At 33.9% G+C, this 17,581-nt stretch overlaps 3 protein-coding genes across 4 annotated transcripts; all 3 read left to right on the plus strand.

Moving 5' to 3' along the window:
- Positions 1–1,505: 1,505 nt before the first annotated feature.
- On the plus strand, positions 1,506–3,875 carry LOC102585379 (uncharacterized). Of its 2 annotated transcripts, XM_015309132.1 has the most exons (4): positions 1,518–1,982; positions 2,162–2,212; positions 2,848–2,899; positions 3,430–3,875. In XM_015309132.1, exons 1-4 carry the CDS (start codon positions 1,863–1,865, stop codon positions 3,621–3,623), a joined length of 417 nt encoding a protein of 138 aa, XP_015164618.1. In that variant the 5' UTR covers positions 1,518–1,862; the 3' UTR covers positions 3,624–3,875. The 2 variants fall into 2 exon arrangements, with proteins under 2 accessions (XP_015164619.1, XP_015164618.1); XM_015309133.1 differs by lacking the exon at positions 2,162–2,212 and having other exon boundaries at positions 1,506–1,982.
- A 2,810-nt stretch (positions 3,876–6,685) lies between these two features.
- Positions 6,686–8,462, plus strand: LOC102606205 (nuclear/nucleolar GTPase 2-like). Its single transcript, XM_006348326.2, has 4 exons — positions 6,686–6,896; positions 7,172–7,305; positions 7,786–7,888; positions 8,170–8,462. The coding sequence occupies exons 1-3, from the start codon at positions 6,686–6,688 to the stop codon at positions 7,885–7,887; spliced, it is 447 nt and encodes a 148-aa protein (XP_006348388.2). The 3' UTR covers position 7,888; positions 8,170–8,462.
- Positions 8,463–9,639: 1,177 nt separating this feature from the next.
- On the plus strand, positions 9,640–15,793 carry LOC102585048 (nuclear/nucleolar GTPase 2-like). The gene is made up of 11 exons (XM_006348175.1): positions 9,640–10,005; positions 10,347–10,480; positions 10,747–10,876; positions 10,979–11,136; positions 11,633–11,734; positions 11,894–11,998; positions 12,159–12,287; positions 12,908–13,048; positions 13,929–14,029; positions 14,306–14,363; positions 15,298–15,793. The coding sequence occupies exons 1-11, from the start codon at positions 9,774–9,776 to the stop codon at positions 15,556–15,558; spliced, it is 1,551 nt and encodes a 516-aa protein (XP_006348237.1). The 5' UTR covers positions 9,640–9,773; the 3' UTR covers positions 15,559–15,793.
- Positions 15,794–17,581: the final 1,788 nt, after the last annotated feature.

Raw genomic sequence — 17,581 nt, forward strand, 5'->3', positions numbered from 1 at the left:
TGATCAAATGAGAGCTTAGTATAATTCTTGTTTATTTTTCCTTTTTTTGGTTGTTGTTTGTTTTGATTGGTCAAACAATACTCTTCTTCTTTTTAATCTTTTCTCTTTTAAAATTGATTATTATGTGAAAGTTGTCCATCCTTTTCTTTTTGAATTGATTATTAGATTTTTTTAATTTTTTTTAAAGATATTTTGATGTATATATAGGGTTATTCAAAATCAAAAATCTAAATCGATAATTAATTGTTGAATTAATGATTTACTGGTTTGGATCTGAATTTGTTATACTACACTTAAGGATTGCTTGTTAAGAATGATAACACCAAATAATTATGAGATTAAATTATAATGTCACTTAATTATTGTCTATTTGGTAAGTCAGAGATAACTTATCCATTCCCTTGAATAGTATAACAATATCGGGATAAAATAGTTAAAGGACAAAAACACCCCTTTAAACCTTTTTTTATACATCATTATCCACATTCATGAATGGTATTTTTATAAATAAATAACTTATTTTTAGGTGATTTTGATTTTCAAGCACTTTTTAAGTTTTGTAGGCGCTTGGAAAAGTTAAAAATTGCTTTAAAAAGTAGGTATCCTGTACGATTTTTATTAGTAATGGCGATGATCATTTTTCTTTGTGGACAATTGGGAAGCTTATATTAGCTTTAATCTGTAAAGCCACTTTTTTTTTTTTTTAATGACAAGGGAAATCGCAGCCGCTACTCTTTGAGTGCACATAGGGTAAAACCCCCGCTTCTATGCAATAGCTCGCAAACCATATGGAAAAGGTAACCCGCATTAAGCAAGTCCGGTGCGATGAGCTCGACCCAGAAGGCAAACCCCTTGCTTTCGCTGGCAAGGGATTTCGAACTTGAGACCTCCAACATGGAAGTCCCAAGCCCAAACCACTCAGCCACCCCAAAGGTGTAAAGCCACCCTAATTGAAACCAAAAAAAGTTGTATTATAGAACTACCAGTTTACTCAGCTTAAGGAAGATAGATGGAAACAAGTAAAATTTTGTCATCTTTTTTTCCCTGGTGGAGAATATACTCGAAAGTTGAAAGAACAGTCACAACCTGACAGAGAACAACTATAAAGGCTCAACATTTGGATGTCAAAAGCTTAAAAAAAAAAAACAGGAAAGAGAGAATCAAATCTTCATATCAAAAAGAAGGATACAACATGGGAAGGAACAAAACTTCAGCTACTTTATACCAAAAGCTTATAAATCATGAAGTGTAAATCAAACCAATCGGGGAAAACCTTGAAAACGATCACTTTTTATTCGCTGTTGTAGTTCTGTAAGAGCTAGTTTATCCTTTATTCTTCATTGACACACCATACCTTTTTTTTAAAAAAATTGTGTATCATAAGAAACACCAAATCAAACTTTAGATGGAATTTTCATTTATTTCTCTCATAAGAAAGAATAATAAAAGAATTTTAATACTGATTTTTTGTTCATAAAATATATCCTAGTCGTACGAAGGAATGCTGACATGATTCTTGTTATTTTGACTTCACAATTGCTCAAATATAATGAGATTTTAAGAAGTTAACTAAATTGATGTTCTGAAGCACAATAGTAATGCACAGGGTGATTGTAAGAAGAAGGTGTCTTGTTTACTGTTTAATACGTAACACATTTGCTGCATTATGTCATTGATTGAAGTTTATGGGGCAATGTGACATATATATATAAAGTTGTTGTACAATGAAAACGTAAGGTTTTCCTTCGTCGTTGTTTTACACGTTCTTTTTTCTCTTTTCAGTTTTTCTCCTTTCTTTTTTTCCCTCCTCTGTGTTTATCATCCATTGCAATTCTTGGTGTTGTTACTTTCTGCTGCGCTGTATGATGGAAAACCAGTCACTTTGTGATGACAACATGGAGGAAGCAGAGTATATATTGCTTGATCTGGATGACCTTCCTTGCGAAATTTACATTCCCCCAAATGCACCATATGTTCTCTCGGTATGACCCCAAGTTCACCTTTCTGTTTCAAATGTTTTGATGTTTTCTTATAGATTCAAAACTAAGTGATAACCCTTTTGGCCTTTCCTTTTATTTCTTTTGACTTGTTAGGTACTCATTGCTTCTTGAAAACTATTGCAATTGCTTTGTTTCTTTAATTTTGTAACTTTTTTTTGCAGGGTCTTGACACATTGAACCCCATCTTGACCATCGATGGTAAAATCAAGTTGGTGAGTTGCTGTTTCGAGGCTGATTCAGGTTCATTTTTGTTTTGAATTTTTCAATCATGTTTACAGAATTATAATATACCTCCTTAGTGAGATTAGTTGTTCGTGTGGTAATATTCTTATAAAGGTATGTATTTCCTTAGTGACATTAGTCATTACAGTGGTCAGTCATCTTGATCCCCGATGGCGCTGACATCCTTACATCCCAAAAGGCTGCCACACTTACATCAGTGACATTACACTCACTTTATTGTCTAGCTATTTCTTGCAAAATAGACAATAATGCACTTAAATAAAACTATGTGGCTGATAGGTCTCAGTCCTCACTCCTCACAGTTTTGTCTTCCATTCGTGAGAGGATATAGACAGATTGTATCCATTTCAACCCCCTTGTTATTTCTGGCGAGCCGTTAGTTGAGATCTTTCTAGAACAAAAGAGTTGGTGAAGGGAAAACAAAGTAGATATAATGGAGAGTGGGTGTAACAATTGTGGTTATACACTCCAAATATGTTGTATCTTTTGATTATCCTCACATGCATATGAACCCCCGTTGGGCAATTAAGCTGATTAGTCCGTATGTTATTTTCGTACCGTAGAAGTGTGTTTATCTCAACTGTTGTTTATTTATGTTTTGCAGATTGGACAGTATGATGAGACTATTGGCACATGCCTTGTTTTTTATGAAAGTGGTAAGCCATGTTCCTCTCCGCAACATATTATAATTGTAAAAGAGAAGGAATGAGCTACTTTTCTGATTACTTTAATCTAGCTTCAACGTTTGTGGTGGTGTTCCATCTCATTGCCTGTTTCTACCATACAAAAATATGCCTGGGGTCAGAACTTGATTCTTTATAACTGAACTGCAGTTAGATGTTTTTTAGGGGTACAAACAAGTTTACTGTTTTCTAAATTTGATTTTCTGGTGTAATTCTGACACTGGGTTGCCTCCTGGTATCCATGAATGATAGTTTGTGACAACATTAGGCACATAGTAGACTGTGAACCAGGGAACCTCTTAACATAATGTGCATTCTACACAATGGAACATAAGGATAGGCGGGGGCCTTCAGAATTTTTTAGTCCACGACTCCTTGGCACAACTCTTACTTACATCCAGTATTTCTAGTTTCATGATTTTCGCATATTAGTTGGATAATATAAAAGAACAAAAATTCTTCAAATCTATCTGGAATTTATCACTAAGCAAACGTTCTTGCAGATACCCCTCCGGTGGTCCATGAAGAGGCGGGACCTTCTGAAGCTAACCTTTGCCCAGGAAGGCGCACGTTAGATCCTAAGCAAACCAAGTCCAAACAAGTCAAGCCAGTTACACAGCTTCAAAATATACTTAAATTCAGGTTGTTGGAGAATAATGAAACTGAAGATGCAAGAGAGAAGCCAAAAGAAGATTAGGTAACTGAGTGTTTTAGTAACTTAGATGCTACTACTCGAGAATGTACAGTGGAGTCGAAACACAGCTATTACGATGTAGCAATTGTGTAGCATGGATAATACTAGCATTTTTCTTTACTAGTACTAGTATATGTTAACAATATAGTTGGTTGAGAACTCAGTTATTGCACAATGAGCAGCAACTGAATATGGCAGATAGAATCAGTTGTATACAAAAGGCTATTACTTTATAATTTTCTCCTTTTATTATTATCGATGGAGCTCTCATGCCCTTGTTTACACAATTCTTTCATTGAATGTAAATATAAGAAAATACTTTGAAATCTTAATATAAAGTACATGACAACTATGTTGTTTTGGTTTTCAAAATATGGCTGTATCTCAATGACCTTGACCCTAACAAGGGTCGTGGTAAGTACGCCTTCATCTTTAACCAAAGGTCTCAAGTTTGAGTTCCTTTTGGGTTTGGAGTCACCTTTGTTAGGGAAGAGTTTTACCCCAATGTGGGACTTAATCGGACATTAGGTGGGAAATCAAACACCCCTATGTAGGACTTTCCAATGCAAATTCGGATCTAGTCGGGCTTCAATGTGGGTACTGGACATCAGGTTGGAAACCAAAAAAACCCTTCCAACATGAATTTGAATTTAGTCGGGTTTCAATGTAGGTATCAAACATCGGGTGGGAAACCAAAAATAAAAAATGACCTTGACATATTATTTGTCCATTTTAATTTGTCATCAAATCATATAAATTCCAAAGTAGACAAGTAAAAATGTTTGCTTCAAGTAGTTGATAGTACAAGTTATTTCTTCGAAGTCAAAAAATTCAATAGTGAGGATATCCGGGAAAAGGCGTAAATATGAAAAGGTTTAGAATGCAAAAAGACAAATAAGCTAAAGTTTAGAGGATCTTACAGTAATTTTCAGAACAAAATGTAACGACCCTTTTCGTCGTTTTGGGTACTAGACATTTTTATTTCATAAAAGACTCTTTCGATAGGTTCTAAATGGATATTTTGGACTATTCGTAACTATAGTTATATGATTAAGGGGTAGTTTAAATAACTAATTTAATTGGTGGTTAAAGAAAATAACATTAAAATTAGTAGGGGGTCACTTTTACCACTTTTATAATTGGTCTTATATAATAATTAGGGTGGTAAAAAGGATGGGAAAAAAATAAAATTGACCTGTGAAAACAAATTGAGGGAGAAAATGACATAAATAGTCCCTTAACTATATGAGTAGGTCTAAAATGATCCCTTAACTATACACTTAACAGATTTAGTCCTTTAACTATTCAAAAACTTATCAGCTTTGGTCCCTTAACTATACACTTACCGGCTTTAGTTCCTTAACTATAAACTTATCTATTTTAGTCTTTTAAGTATTCAAAAACTTATCAGGTTTGGTCTTTCTCCATTTTTTAATACAAATAGCTTAGATTTAAATTAATGAAAATATTCGTGAAATTAAATCTTTAACCCATTTTTTAAGTTGTTTCTCTATCCCCCCCCCCCCTTTTCTTCAAACTACTCTTATGAAAAGAACAATAACGTCAACGATTCAAAATAAAATTAATGAGGAAAGAAGATATAAATCCTAATTTATTCAATGGAGGATAAAATTAAGCATATAATTGTTGTTAATGACTTGAATTTGCTAATCAATGCGGATTTTATTTAATTTACTCAAATTTCTTTACGTAAAATAAAATGAATAGAATAATAAAATTGATCTATTTAAAAAAGATTAAAATAATTACAAATTTACCATTTTATAAATTTCAATTTCTGAAAAAATAAATAAATTTCATTCAATGAAGTCGTTGGAGTACAAACTTTGGATTCAACGGGTGATAATTTTTTTCTTTTTATAATAAAGTTTAGCATATTCAAGTCATTAGTAGCAATAAATATGTTTCATTTTATCATCCATTGAATAAAATTATGACTTATATTTTCTTTTCTCGTGAATTTTATTTTAAATCGTTGAAGTTAAGGTTCTTGGCATAAGGTTAATTTGAAAAAAAAATAGCGGAGAGAGAAACAATAGAAAAAATTGCTAAAGGATTTAATTTCTCGAGGCATGGATTCCGTTAATATAAACCTAAGCTATTTGTATTAAAAAAAATAGACAAAGACCAAATCTGATAAGCTTTTACATACTTAAAGGACTAAAATCGGTAAGTTTATAGTTAAAGGACTAAAACCAGTAAATGTATAGTTAAGAGACCAAAGCTGATAAGTTTTTGAATAGTTAAAAGACTAAATCCGTTAAGTGTATAATTAAGAAACCATTTTAGACCTACTCTTATAGTTAAGTTACTATTTATTTCATTTTCTCCAAATTGAGGAGACGGCTTACCTGGGCGGCGATATGAAAGATCAATTGTGGGATCTTCTAGGGGTAAGCTTCTTTATTAATTGTTAACATGCAGAATTGTGGGAAGAATGTATTACTTTGTATAGATATAATTGTTTGCAAGAAAGTGATGGTATAGGAAAAGTCGTTGAATGCATTAATTATATAGATTCAATTCTCTTGTTTGTTCAATTGTAGTGAACTTTAGGCAGAAGTGTCACTTAATCTTTGACGGCTACTAAATGGAATTAAAAGCCAATCATTAGGTGATGATGGATCATCAAATTAATATATATTTGTTCGTTCTTTCTTCATGATGGTAGTTTCAACACCGCTTCTAACTTAGATTCTGGGTTGGAAATTTTTGTATAGCATTATAAGTTTGATTCAAGTTTTAATTTATTGAGATAGTTACGTGTATTACATTATATTAATATCATTAGATTAATTGATTTGGAGACTTAATCCTAGACTTGCAATTTGAGAAATTTGGGAATGACTATAATGGATTTGTGTTTCTTACACTAATAAAATTTAAGCTTCCGTATTATGGTTAGTATTTTATAAGCTGAATGATAAATATAAGTTGGGGTTGAATTCATTGATTCGTCCACCTAAGAGGTTAAGTGTGGGTGCCACTCACAACTCGATTTGGGTCGTCGCAATATATTCTGTTGATGTTGACATTCTCCGTGCATGCTTTTTAATATTTTAAAAAGCCCTAATTTTTTTTATTCACTCAAAATGGCAAAGAACAAAAGTTGCCACCGTAGCTCCGCCACTACACGGCGGCTGAAGATGTATAATTGTAGGCCGAAGCGTGATCGGAAGGGCAAAATATTGAAGCACAAGTATCAATCAAAGCAGCTTCCGTCAACGCGGATACAACCAGATCCCCGATGGTTCAGTATGTACTCTTCCCACAAAGTTTTATAAATGCAAGTAGAATCTATTTGTTCGTCATTACAAGGTTAATTATAACTTTCAGATTTTATATATAGTTTATGATACGAAAATTGATCGAATTGATGACTTTCTTAGTGAATTGGATCACAGGAGCAGGGTGTATTAATGTTTAAATTTAGCTGAATATGTTTTGATTTTCTTATTGTTCAATTGCTATTATGGTGGATTATATGTGATCAATCGTCTGAAATTGATATGATTTTCGGGATTCTACAGTCAATACTCGGGTGATTAGTCAGGAGAAATTGGAATCCTTTAGAGAAGAGATTCAGGATCGGCTTTCAAGCAACTACAATATCATAATGAATGGAAGTAATTTGCCCATGTCCCTTGTGAATGAGCGCAAGAAGGTATGCATAGTGTCTTTTCCCTGAGTCTATTTGTTTAAGAATTTGATTTGTTTGTCAATCTCTATCCGACTCGTTGTAAACCTTTGTATTGGTCATGTGATAATTTCTTCCCATCGGGCATTGGTGGACAGAGTTACTTGGTACCTGCTGGCCTAAACACATTTCAACAAATTATTAGTGAGCTTCGTGTTATGTAATATGTATTGAATAGCTCATAAATAAGAACACGAGCTAGATGTTTACTTAACTTGTTTAGTTGGAATAACTTGACTTCATTAAATAACAATGACCAACTTTGATTCTGTTAGCTCCCTGATCTTAGCCTAGTTTGTTTCTGATGTATTCGAGCTATAACAGACCTCTTGTTTGTAATTATGCATCATCTTGATGCTTTTTAAATATAACTTGTTACGCACTACGTACTCGTGCTTGATTCCCCATTATGTTTTACTAATTTCGTCCTCTTTTACCTTTGTGAAGAAAGGAAAAGCTCATCAACTTGGCAGTAAGCCTTCTGCTGGAACAGAGAAGAAACACGCAAAACATTTTAAATCATTAGCCAAGAAGGCCGATACGCCTTAAGGTATGAAATGAGAATGCACAACATTAAGAGTTTATGCTTATTGTTTCTGTGTATGCACTTTTGTTATTGACAAAGAAAATTGTTTCTAGGTATGCGCTTTTAGAATATTAGATTGAAGCTTAAAACAAATACTATAAAATATTTCACTACTAAAAAATTATCTATTTGAAACAACATTTCTATCTCAAGGTAGGAGTAAGCTCTGCGTACATCCTACCCTCCCAAAACCCCATTTGTTGAATTATACTGGGTATGTTGTTAATCAAAAAATTCTTTTGCAGATCGCTCCTCCCACAATTCATGAAGAGACAGATCATCTAAATCGACCTTTTTTCCAAGATGATTCGAGGGAGACGCCAAAGATAAGATTGGATAACTCCGATTTTAGTAAATTAGTAGATACTTCAGTTGATTCGAGAATTTTAGGGAAGTAAAAGTAGGGTCTTCTATAAATATCAAGAAGACAACTATGGTACTTAGTTTTTAGGAATGTTTGGTAGAACAGCGACTATTGACAATTGCTGTTGATTTTGGCTTTGAGGAATAACTCCTCTATGAGTTGATTTTGTTTTCATTCTGAGTTTGTTTAACGTTCAATTTCCAGAAGTTCTTTTGGATTTTGATATCACTGTGAATTTTTTGATTAAAAAAAATGTGGCAGGATTAGCTATGTACTTTTTATGTCCAACTTTGCAACATCAGCGCCTGTGGGGGGAGATGAGTGAATTTAGCAAATGTATGGTTATTTAGTTGGTTGTCGAAACTTGATCAAATGGTCATTCTTAGCAACAAATTATGTCTTACAATGCCAAATCCATATTGTGTACTGTAACACTTTCACTTGAGCTCGTCGTACGAGACTTGCTTAGTGTAATTTATCTCTCCTATGCGATTATTCTTGATGTTTACCCAATGTGCTCTGAATTTCGCTAAGAACCAAGACTCACGATCTACTGAGTTTTATATTGATTTAAAGTCAATCGTGACTGAAAGCTCAAAGCAAAGCCAATAATAAGGTCCGGAGCAGGAGCATTAGGGTAGGCGTTGGCCACTACATGGTGAAATTTAGCAAGTTGCCAGAAATCAACACCATCTACCCGAACAAGAGTTATGCTCACCGGGTAAATCCGAAGAAGGGAATTGAACTCTAGTCATGTTTCTTACTCTATTGTAATTCTATTGTAATTTGTCCTTCATATTATTTGCACCATGCATTGGTTTTACCGCTCAAAAGTTTATTAGAGAACTTCCCCATTTGCTTATATTATCATTGTTAAACTTTAAATATAAAAAAATTATTCAACAATCAAACACTTATAAAACATGTTTTACAAAAGTATTTTTGGTGAAAAAGAAAATGACTTTCGTTATACCAGTCACCAAATACACTTAAATTGTTCATAATAAAGTGAATGATGTCAATTAAAGTGTATTTATTCGTATATCTTCGTTCGTAAATATATTTAAATTTATTATGCATCCGGAAAAACTCTAACTCATCCTACCCCAAACAACATAACTCACCCCGCCTTATTGCAATCTCAACTCGAAAAAGTTCCAAATTTCTAATTATAGGAAGAAGAGCAAAATTGAAGAAAAAACAAATTAGTATATCACCCGCAAACAACGTAACCCGCCCCGCCTATGGAAAAAGAGCAAAGTTGAAGAAAAAAAACTTAGTATACCAAAGCATAAATAAGCTAAAGTCAAAGAAGCTTAGAGTAATTTTCTAAACCAACAAATTCACACATATTGAAAAGCTAGGTTTTAGCTCTAACGCCTCCTCTTCTTTGTGGAGTGTATACTCCAAACCGGCCGAGACGACTGAGGTATAAACGTTAATCGCCGATTCCTAAACCCTAGTTTTGTTCTTCGTATATCGGAGATGGCGAAGAAGAAAGAGAGGTCGGTGAATGTATCGGGAAAGCCAAAGCATTCCTTGGACTCCAATAGGGATGTCGGCGCAGCCAAAAATGGCCGTAGCGCCGCTACTGTGCGGCGGCTCAAGATGTACAATACGAGGCCGAAGCGTAATCCTCAGGGTCACATAATTAAGCATGACTTACAATCAAAGGAGCTGCCATCAACAAGGATACAACCAGATCGTCGTTGGTTCGGTATGTTCCGAAAAGTTTCACACTTTTCACGTCTATGTTCTTACTAATTACAAAATATAGCTTTTTCCAGCAGAGATAATTTGTAGTACTCGTGTAGTTTGTGTTTCTGAAGATTTATTTGCCAAATGACTTAATTTAGTTGCTGAAATATATTAGAATTGGCATTGGATTAGTGTGGAAGTGTTAATATTTAGGTGGAGGGAGCATTAATGATTAAATTGAGCTGAATTTTTTAAATTTTCATCGTTAAAATATCATCTTTGGTCTGTTAATGCTTCTTTCGTGTATGGCTGAACTATGTTCAAATAATTGAATTAGGAATTGATTTTCTGACTTCACAGGTAATACTCGGGTGGTCAACCAGAAGGCACTGGAGTTCTTTAGAGAAGAGCTCCAAACTCGGCTTTCCAGTAACTACAATGTTATATTAAAAGAAAGGAAGTTGCCCATGTCCCTTTTAAATGATCATCAGAAGGTATGGGAGGTTCTTTTCCTTTGGTCTTATCATTTAACAACTTGTTCTTATGTTCCTGCTGAATCACCGTGAACCTCCTTACTCTGCTATCGTAATTCTAATGTGCACTCATTATTGTATGATTTGGGAGCTTCCTGTGATACACACACGTTCTATTTGTGTGTTTGTAGAATAACTTGGCAAATTGAGGCTAAATCTTGTTGCTTTATGCTTGATTCTGGATTCTGTTTGCTAATACTGTTCTCTTTTTCTCTTTTTAATTAAAGCAAGTAAAAGTTCATCTTCTTGACAACGAGCCTTTCGCTGATGCTTTTGGACCAAAAACAAAGAGGAAACGCCCCAAACTTATGGCATTAGATTATGAAGCTTTAGTGAAGAAGGTTGATGTGTCTCATGGTATGAATTGAGAAGTATCTCCTGACTGCTAAATTCATCTTTGTTTGCTAAGCACTTAAGAGCTATTTGGTTCAACAAAATTTTGTTTTGAATTTTTGGCAGATGATTTTGAAGACAAACATGGTGCTAGCACCTCCGTGGATGAAAATGCAGATGGATTCAGAGATCTTGTTAGGCACACAATGTTTGAGAAAGGACAAAGTAAACGAATTTGGAGCGAGCTCTACAAAGTCATAGACTCTTCTGATGTTGTTGTTCAGGTTTGTTTCGTGGCTTTTAACTCCTGCTATTTCTAATATCTAAAATGGAGTATGTTATTTGATGTTGATTTTCTTCCAACTAAATGCTTTTCTGGTGAAAAATGCAAAAAAAAAATCTCTTGTAGCCAAGTGTAAAACAACCACATATTACTTAACCAAGCATACCAGGCTCAACTTGTCTGTCCTGATTTTTTCCTTGTTGCTTATTTGGTGGACCCATGAAGTTCCAGTTAGTGTAGAAATTGAATGTCGTTCTTACTTAGAGAATCGTGTTATGTTGTAGATTCTATACTTCATGGTCTGCTCCATAATTACAGGAGAGTTCCCCATTGTTAATAAAATTGTTTACCTTATTCAAAAATCACCTGTCTGCTGCGTATGGACAGTGTAATGTTCTGATCTAGTTTTCTCTGTCTAAGGAGGAAAGTAGAGGATATTTTAGATGAAAGGGATACTGCTGGAAGTTGTAGCTTACTGTGGTTAATCTGGATTGCAGGTTCTTGATGCCAGAGACCCCTATGGTACAAGGTGCTACCATTTGGAGAAACATTTGAAAGAAAATTGCAAGCACAAACATATGGTCCTTTTGCTTAATAAGGTTTGCTATTATTATCAACATAGTAGACATTTCTTTTTTTTATATATTTCCATTTCCTCCTTCGGCCTCTCCTTGTTCGAGCTGTCTTGGCTTCTTATTTTGGACGTCAGTTTTAACTTCAGGATTTGTCCCAATTGATAATTTCTTCTGCCTATATAGTGTGATTTGGTCCCTGCTTGGGCAACAAAGGGATGGCTTAGAGTGCTCTCCAAGGAATATCCAACTTTGGCATTTCATGCAAGTGTCACCAAGTCCTTTGGAAAGGTATTCTTGTAGTGTCTTCTGATCTTGCCCCACCTCTGAATACAGACATACACTAAGCACCATAGTGAATTGTAAAATTATGGCTAATTGTGCATCCATGTGCTTGTGCCCCTGCGGGTAACTTTTTTCTGTTACTTATTTTGTTTTCTTGTGCCTTCAGGGTTCTCTTTTGTCAGTGCTGAGACAGTTTTCTCGACTAAAGAGCGATAAGCAAGCAATCTCTGTTGGTTTTATAGGCTATCCCAATGTTGGCAAGTCATCAGTTATTAATACATTGCGCACAAAGAATGTAAGTTTTTCCATATATTCTTCTGCCTTTTCCAGTCTGTTGTAATCTTCTTTGCTCATTTACTGAGACAGTTTGCAATTTGTCTCCTTAAGAATAATCTTTTCCATGATACTTCTTTGTTAGACATGATTGGTGAATTGCACAATTTGTTACTTCAATTTTTGCTCTTATCTTAATGAGACTCTTTACCTGATACAATTCTTCCTCGTTATCGAAAAATTGTGATTGCCATTCAAGCTGTTCCCAAATTTGATTTTAGCTTATCAAGTGATGCTGCTTTTAGAAAGATTAAATGCAGGATAGTGAAGAGTAAACTTATGTTACCTTTATCAAAAAAAAAAAGAGTAAACTTGATGTTCCAGACTATATTCATGAGTATCAGATATTTATACAGCTCTAGAACTTAATTTCCTATCCTTTCACCTTCTCCGTTTAATATTAAATAAAGGAAACTTGTTTTCTTGTCAGATAATGGCAGTTGCTTTTCTTGTCACCTGTACTTGACGTCTAAAAAGTCAAATCTTGTGAAATGAAATCTCACTTTGAGTACTATGCTCAGACAACCACATACATTTTGATTTGGTTGTGAAACTGACCTTTGCTCCTTTCCTTTGGAATAGGTTTGCAAGGTGGCTCCTATCCCAGGAGAGACTAAAGTGTGGCAGTACATTACACTCACAAAGAGGATCTTCTTGATTGACTGTCCTGGTGTAGTTTATCAGAATCATGATTCCGAAACAGATATAGTCTTGAAGGGCGTGGTATGTGTCTTCTACTTCGCTTTATCAGGCTTGTGCTTGTGACTTGTCTAAGTCAAGCTATAGTTCTTGGTTTATTTTGATACCTATCGCTTTACTTTTAGTTTCTCTTGCTAATTTAAGGACTTTGGTATAAAAAGGACTTTTAAGGCATAGGCCACCTGATGTTACCTAGATAATCTTGCTTGCAAAATTTATGGTCCTCAATAGAGAAAAATTCCAGAGACGTGTTCTTATAGTGATTTGAGATCAAATATCCTATTGTGTTCACTTTTTTAAAGTACTTTTATTTTGTTTTCCTAGATGTGCTTATTGTTGGCATTTTTTGAATTGAAAAGTTGGCCACGAATGTTAATTTAGGCTACTAGGACAGCACTTCTATGACTGGCATACAAAGGATGATCTCATATAGTTATGATGTCGGAAGCATTTAGTCATGAATACATTTGGATAGGGAAAGATTGGAAACAAATCAATTGCAATGATGCTGTTGTGTGGATGCTGGTCTTCCCTACTTTGGAACTTAGATGATATTGCTCTGAAAGTGGTCCTACTCAAGCTATTAAGGAGGGAGAGGGGTTTTGGGTTCCTGAACTCTTGTCCAAACTCGCTAAGAGTTGTGCTATTGTCCTGTTTCCAGTTGGATATGTAATACACCATGAACTGGAACGTACTAGTATCAATAAAGAAAGATTTATCATCTGTTACCTTTATAAAAAAAATTTGAAAGATTTATCATATGATGTTGTTTAGGATATCTTCCCTTTATTACAGATTCCTTTGCCTCCTCTCAGTTGATGAAATATCTTCTTGTCTATTTCTTTTTCCTGTAAGCATGAGGTTCTTTGACTGACTACCTCAAAATTTGGGGTTCCATCTCCAGGTACGAGTGACAAACCTTCCTGATGCTTCTGAACACATTAGCGAAGTGTTGAATCGCGTTAAGAAGGAGCATCTTGAAAGAGCTTATAAGATAAAGAATTGGTAAATTTTCTTATCATTTTATTTTATTTGTAGATTTCATTAAGTACTCAGCAGGACGTTCTTCTAGTTTGTTTAGCTTGCTTCCTCATAGATAGAAATGGGAACACATTGTAGTTGTATCTGCTTCGTCATTTGTTCTATTATATATGTACATTTGGTCAATTATCTCACCAAGTAAAATGAGAATCATGTATGCTTTCGGCAGTTTGTGTTGACACCCCCAAAATTCCATATCTAGAATCTCTGTTCTGCTTAAATGATTTTTTGATATTCCAGGGTTGACGAGTATGACTTTCTTCAACAGCTATGCAAGTTAACAGGCAAACTTCTGAAGGTAAATTGAAAATTTATAACTTGATAATTATATTTTGTTATATTTATCATTCGTCTCTCGGGTATGATCTGAAGTGTTTTGTGATGTTTGTCAGCTCATATAGGACAATAACTTAAAATGATTCTTTTGATGTTCATTAGTTCATGTAGGACAATGTGAAGCTCACTAAACGAACACACTTGGTAGTCAAGATTAAAATTTTGTAGCAATTATTCTGTGCTATTGTTGGACAAAATAATTGAGAACTCAGTTGGCCTCTAATTAGGTGTTAATTGTGAAGTAGCACTTTCAGGTTGAGAAATGATTTCCTAAATGAGAGAAAAATTGTAATGTTGCTTTGAACAGTACTGCCAGAATTGTAAAAGTCGAAACAGAGCTATTACGACGTAGCAATGGTGTAGCATGGATAATACTAGCATTTTTCTTTACAAGTACTAGTATATGTTAATGATATAGTTGGTTGAGAACTCAGATATTGCACATTGAGCAGCAACTGAATTTGGCAGATAGAATCAGTTGGATACAAAAAGCTATTAGTACTTTATAATTTGCTCCTTTTATTATTATCGATGGAAAGCAGAGTTAGATTATTCTCTTTGTTGCTTCAGTATCCTTAGAGATAGCTGGTCTGAACAAAGAGGATGTTGACACCATAGTTGCACCAGTTAAAAGAAATTGCACAATGCGAGTATTTTTGGGTTTGGGTCAAAGGGTATCTCAATCTTATATTTATCTTTATTCTACAGGAATTTACGATAAAATCTGTATTTGTTACCAACACGTTTAGGGATTGATATATTTGGCCAATTGGGTTACTACAATTCAGCAATGTGCTTAATATCCTTCAACTGGGTGTATACTTTTCTTTTAGTGCTTATGGTTGTCCACAGAGTAGTGATTGACTATAGCTGGTATCTTTATTTGTGCTATCCAGGGAGGCGAACCTGACTATAAGACTGCTGCCAAGATGGTTCTCCATGATTGGCAAAGAGGCAAAATTCCTTTCTTTGTTCCACCTCCAAAGCTGGATGATGAGCAAAATGAACTTGTCGCTGAGGCAGACACAGCCGTGGATAACGATCAGGCCACAGCTGCTCTCAAAGCTATTGCTGATGTCGTTTCATCACAACAACTGAAGGAAGTTCCTGTTCAGGAGGAACTATTTAGTAAGGCTGAGCTGTTGGGTGAAAATTGAAATGGACGGATCATCTTTTCTATATCATTCTTACATCTTTAAGTTTAGGTCCATTACTTTCCGAGAGTTTTCTAGTCCTAGTAGAGATTGATATGCGGGTCGAAAATATAGATATCTCGTATTTTGTTTTAATGTTTATTTCGAATTTCGTCTTATTTACGGAATTGAATTGGTATGAGCTTAAATGGAAATGATTCATAATGTTTATCTCAACTTGTTTAAGATTGAAGCTTTATTCTCTGGGTTTTCAGTGAACCAAACATCGGCAGGTGAACTTGGAAAAGCCTATAAGCGGAGCTTTAATTTAAATGTATATTACAATTATAGGTATTCACTAGTTCTTACATTATTTTTTTTACGACAAGGGAATCACAGTCACTAACTTGTGTACAGGATAGATTTCGCTTTTGTATAATAGCTCTCAAATTACATAGATAGAGAAAAGATATTGAAGTTGTCCTGGATTTTAAAAAAACATCTTAACTTTACAATCCGTCCTATTACCTCACTAATTTTGAAGAGATATTATTATATTAGTTTTTGATCATCCCCAAATTTTAAGAAGCAAGTATGTTCGTATACCAATCACTACTTAACACGTGTTAATTTAATTTAAAATGTAATTCTTTTTTTCATTTTAAGTTTTTTCTTTATTTTTTCCCCTTTATATCTCTGTCTCTTACTTTTTGATTTCATCTTCCACCCCCACTTTCAAGTTATTCATCCCTTCATTTTCTTTTTTTTTCTTCACCTCCACCCTCACCCCACCCCCCACGTCAAGTTGAACCCCTCTCTTCATTTTTTTTTTCTTCTCCAGTCAAATTCTTTATTTCAGTGTATTTTTATAATAAAAAAAAAGTCATACTATTTTCTCAACTTTATTGAATTATTGATAACAAAACTAATTATTTTTCTAAGAAAATTTAAAATTTTGAAGGTATCGTCAATTACTCCTTTTCATATAACTTTAAAATTAGAAATTATAATTTTAAAAGAATCAATGAATTCTCAAAAATTGAAAGAATTTAATTATAATCGGATAAGAAAAAATTATATGATACTTTCTAATCATCTTGAAATCTAATGAGTTTATCAAATTGTTTGAAATGTAAGAAAATATTTAGATAAAATTTTAAAATTAAAGAGAGTAAAACTAATAGTAGTAAAAAAAAGAAAGGTGAAGTTATGGTAAAAATTGTGACATTGAAAGTGAGAAGTTTCAATGGAAATGACAATGAATATTTGAAGAAGGAAGAGAAAAATTAAAAAGAAAAAAAAGTTAAAATAATAAGAAAAGTAAGAAAATATATTTTATAATAAAATACTTGTAAAAATAATAAGTTATTTTAGGTTGCTTACTCTCTTTGAGAGAGTGTGTAGAGGTGGACAAAAAATAATGTAAAAATATCAATTTAAGATTGTTTAATTGGGTAATAAGACGTCTGTATAATCAAAGTGTCTTTTTAAAAATTTAGAACAAATTCAAATGTTATTTTATGTCTTTTCTCAAATTTCATATGACAAACTCGATCGAATAGACACGTAAGAGTTTCAGAAACTTCCCATTTGGGAGATTCAATAATTCCTACCTTATAAATGAGATGTGCATGTGCATCTAATAAATGCCAAGTATCCACGTCAACTAAGCCCTAACCACCACAAAGGTTACTTCAAAATACTCATGTTTGTGCTCTGCAGCTTGCAGTGAATTGAATTGGCTGCATAAAATTTTGACTTAGACTTTAATAAAGCGGAGAAGATTTTTCGACAATAATCCAATCGAGATGATAGATCACCTTATGATTGATGTAATTATTAGTCAAGGGATAAAAAGATAGCTTATCACCGACAATATCTATTCAGGATTTCAAACTCAATGGGAGTGAGGGTTGTGCTCATTATGAAACTTAACTCAACACCTTACGACACGAGCTGATGACCCAATACTAGTTTGACTCAGTCAATTATGAATTACTTAATTTATAATCATCTTAGTTATTACATACTCCCTCTGTTCACTATT

Source organism: Solanum tuberosum, unplaced genomic scaffold (assembly GCF_000226075.1).
Source record: "Solanum tuberosum cultivar DM 1-3 516 R44 unplaced genomic scaffold, SolTub_3.0 scf00096, whole genome shotgun sequence".
NCBI lineage: Eukaryota > Viridiplantae > Streptophyta > Magnoliopsida > Solanales > Solanaceae > Solanum > Solanum tuberosum.

Coding starts and splice junctions, on each gene's coding strand:
- LOC102585379 (XM_015309132.1), top strand. CDS start 1,863: ATGATGGAAAACCAGTCACTTTGTGATGACAACATGGAGGAAGCAGAG. Junction 1,983..2,161: donor ATGCACCATATGTTCTCTCG/GTATGACCCCAA, acceptor TTTTTTTTGCAG/GGTCTTGACACATTGAACCC. Junction 2,900..3,429: donor CCTTGTTTTTTATGAAAGTG/GTAAGCCATGTT, acceptor ACGTTCTTGCAG/ATACCCCTCCGGTGGTCCAT.
- LOC102606205 (XM_006348326.2), top strand. CDS start 6,686: ATGCTTTTTAATATTTTAAAAAGCCCTAATTTTTTTTATTCACTCAAA. Junction 6,897..7,171: donor ACCAGATCCCCGATGGTTCA/GTATGTACTCTT, acceptor GGGATTCTACAG/TCAATACTCGGGTGATTAGT. Junction 7,306..7,785: donor TTGTGAATGAGCGCAAGAAG/GTATGCATAGTG, acceptor ACCTTTGTGAAG/AAAGGAAAAGCTCATCAACT.
- LOC102585048 (XM_006348175.1), top strand. CDS start 9,774: ATGGCGAAGAAGAAAGAGAGGTCGGTGAATGTATCGGGAAAGCCAAAG. Junction 10,006..10,346: donor ACCAGATCGTCGTTGGTTCG/GTATGTTCCGAA, acceptor CTGACTTCACAG/GTAATACTCGGGTGGTCAAC. Junction 10,877..10,978: donor GAAGGTTGATGTGTCTCATG/GTATGAATTGAG, acceptor AATTTTTGGCAG/ATGATTTTGAAGACAAACAT.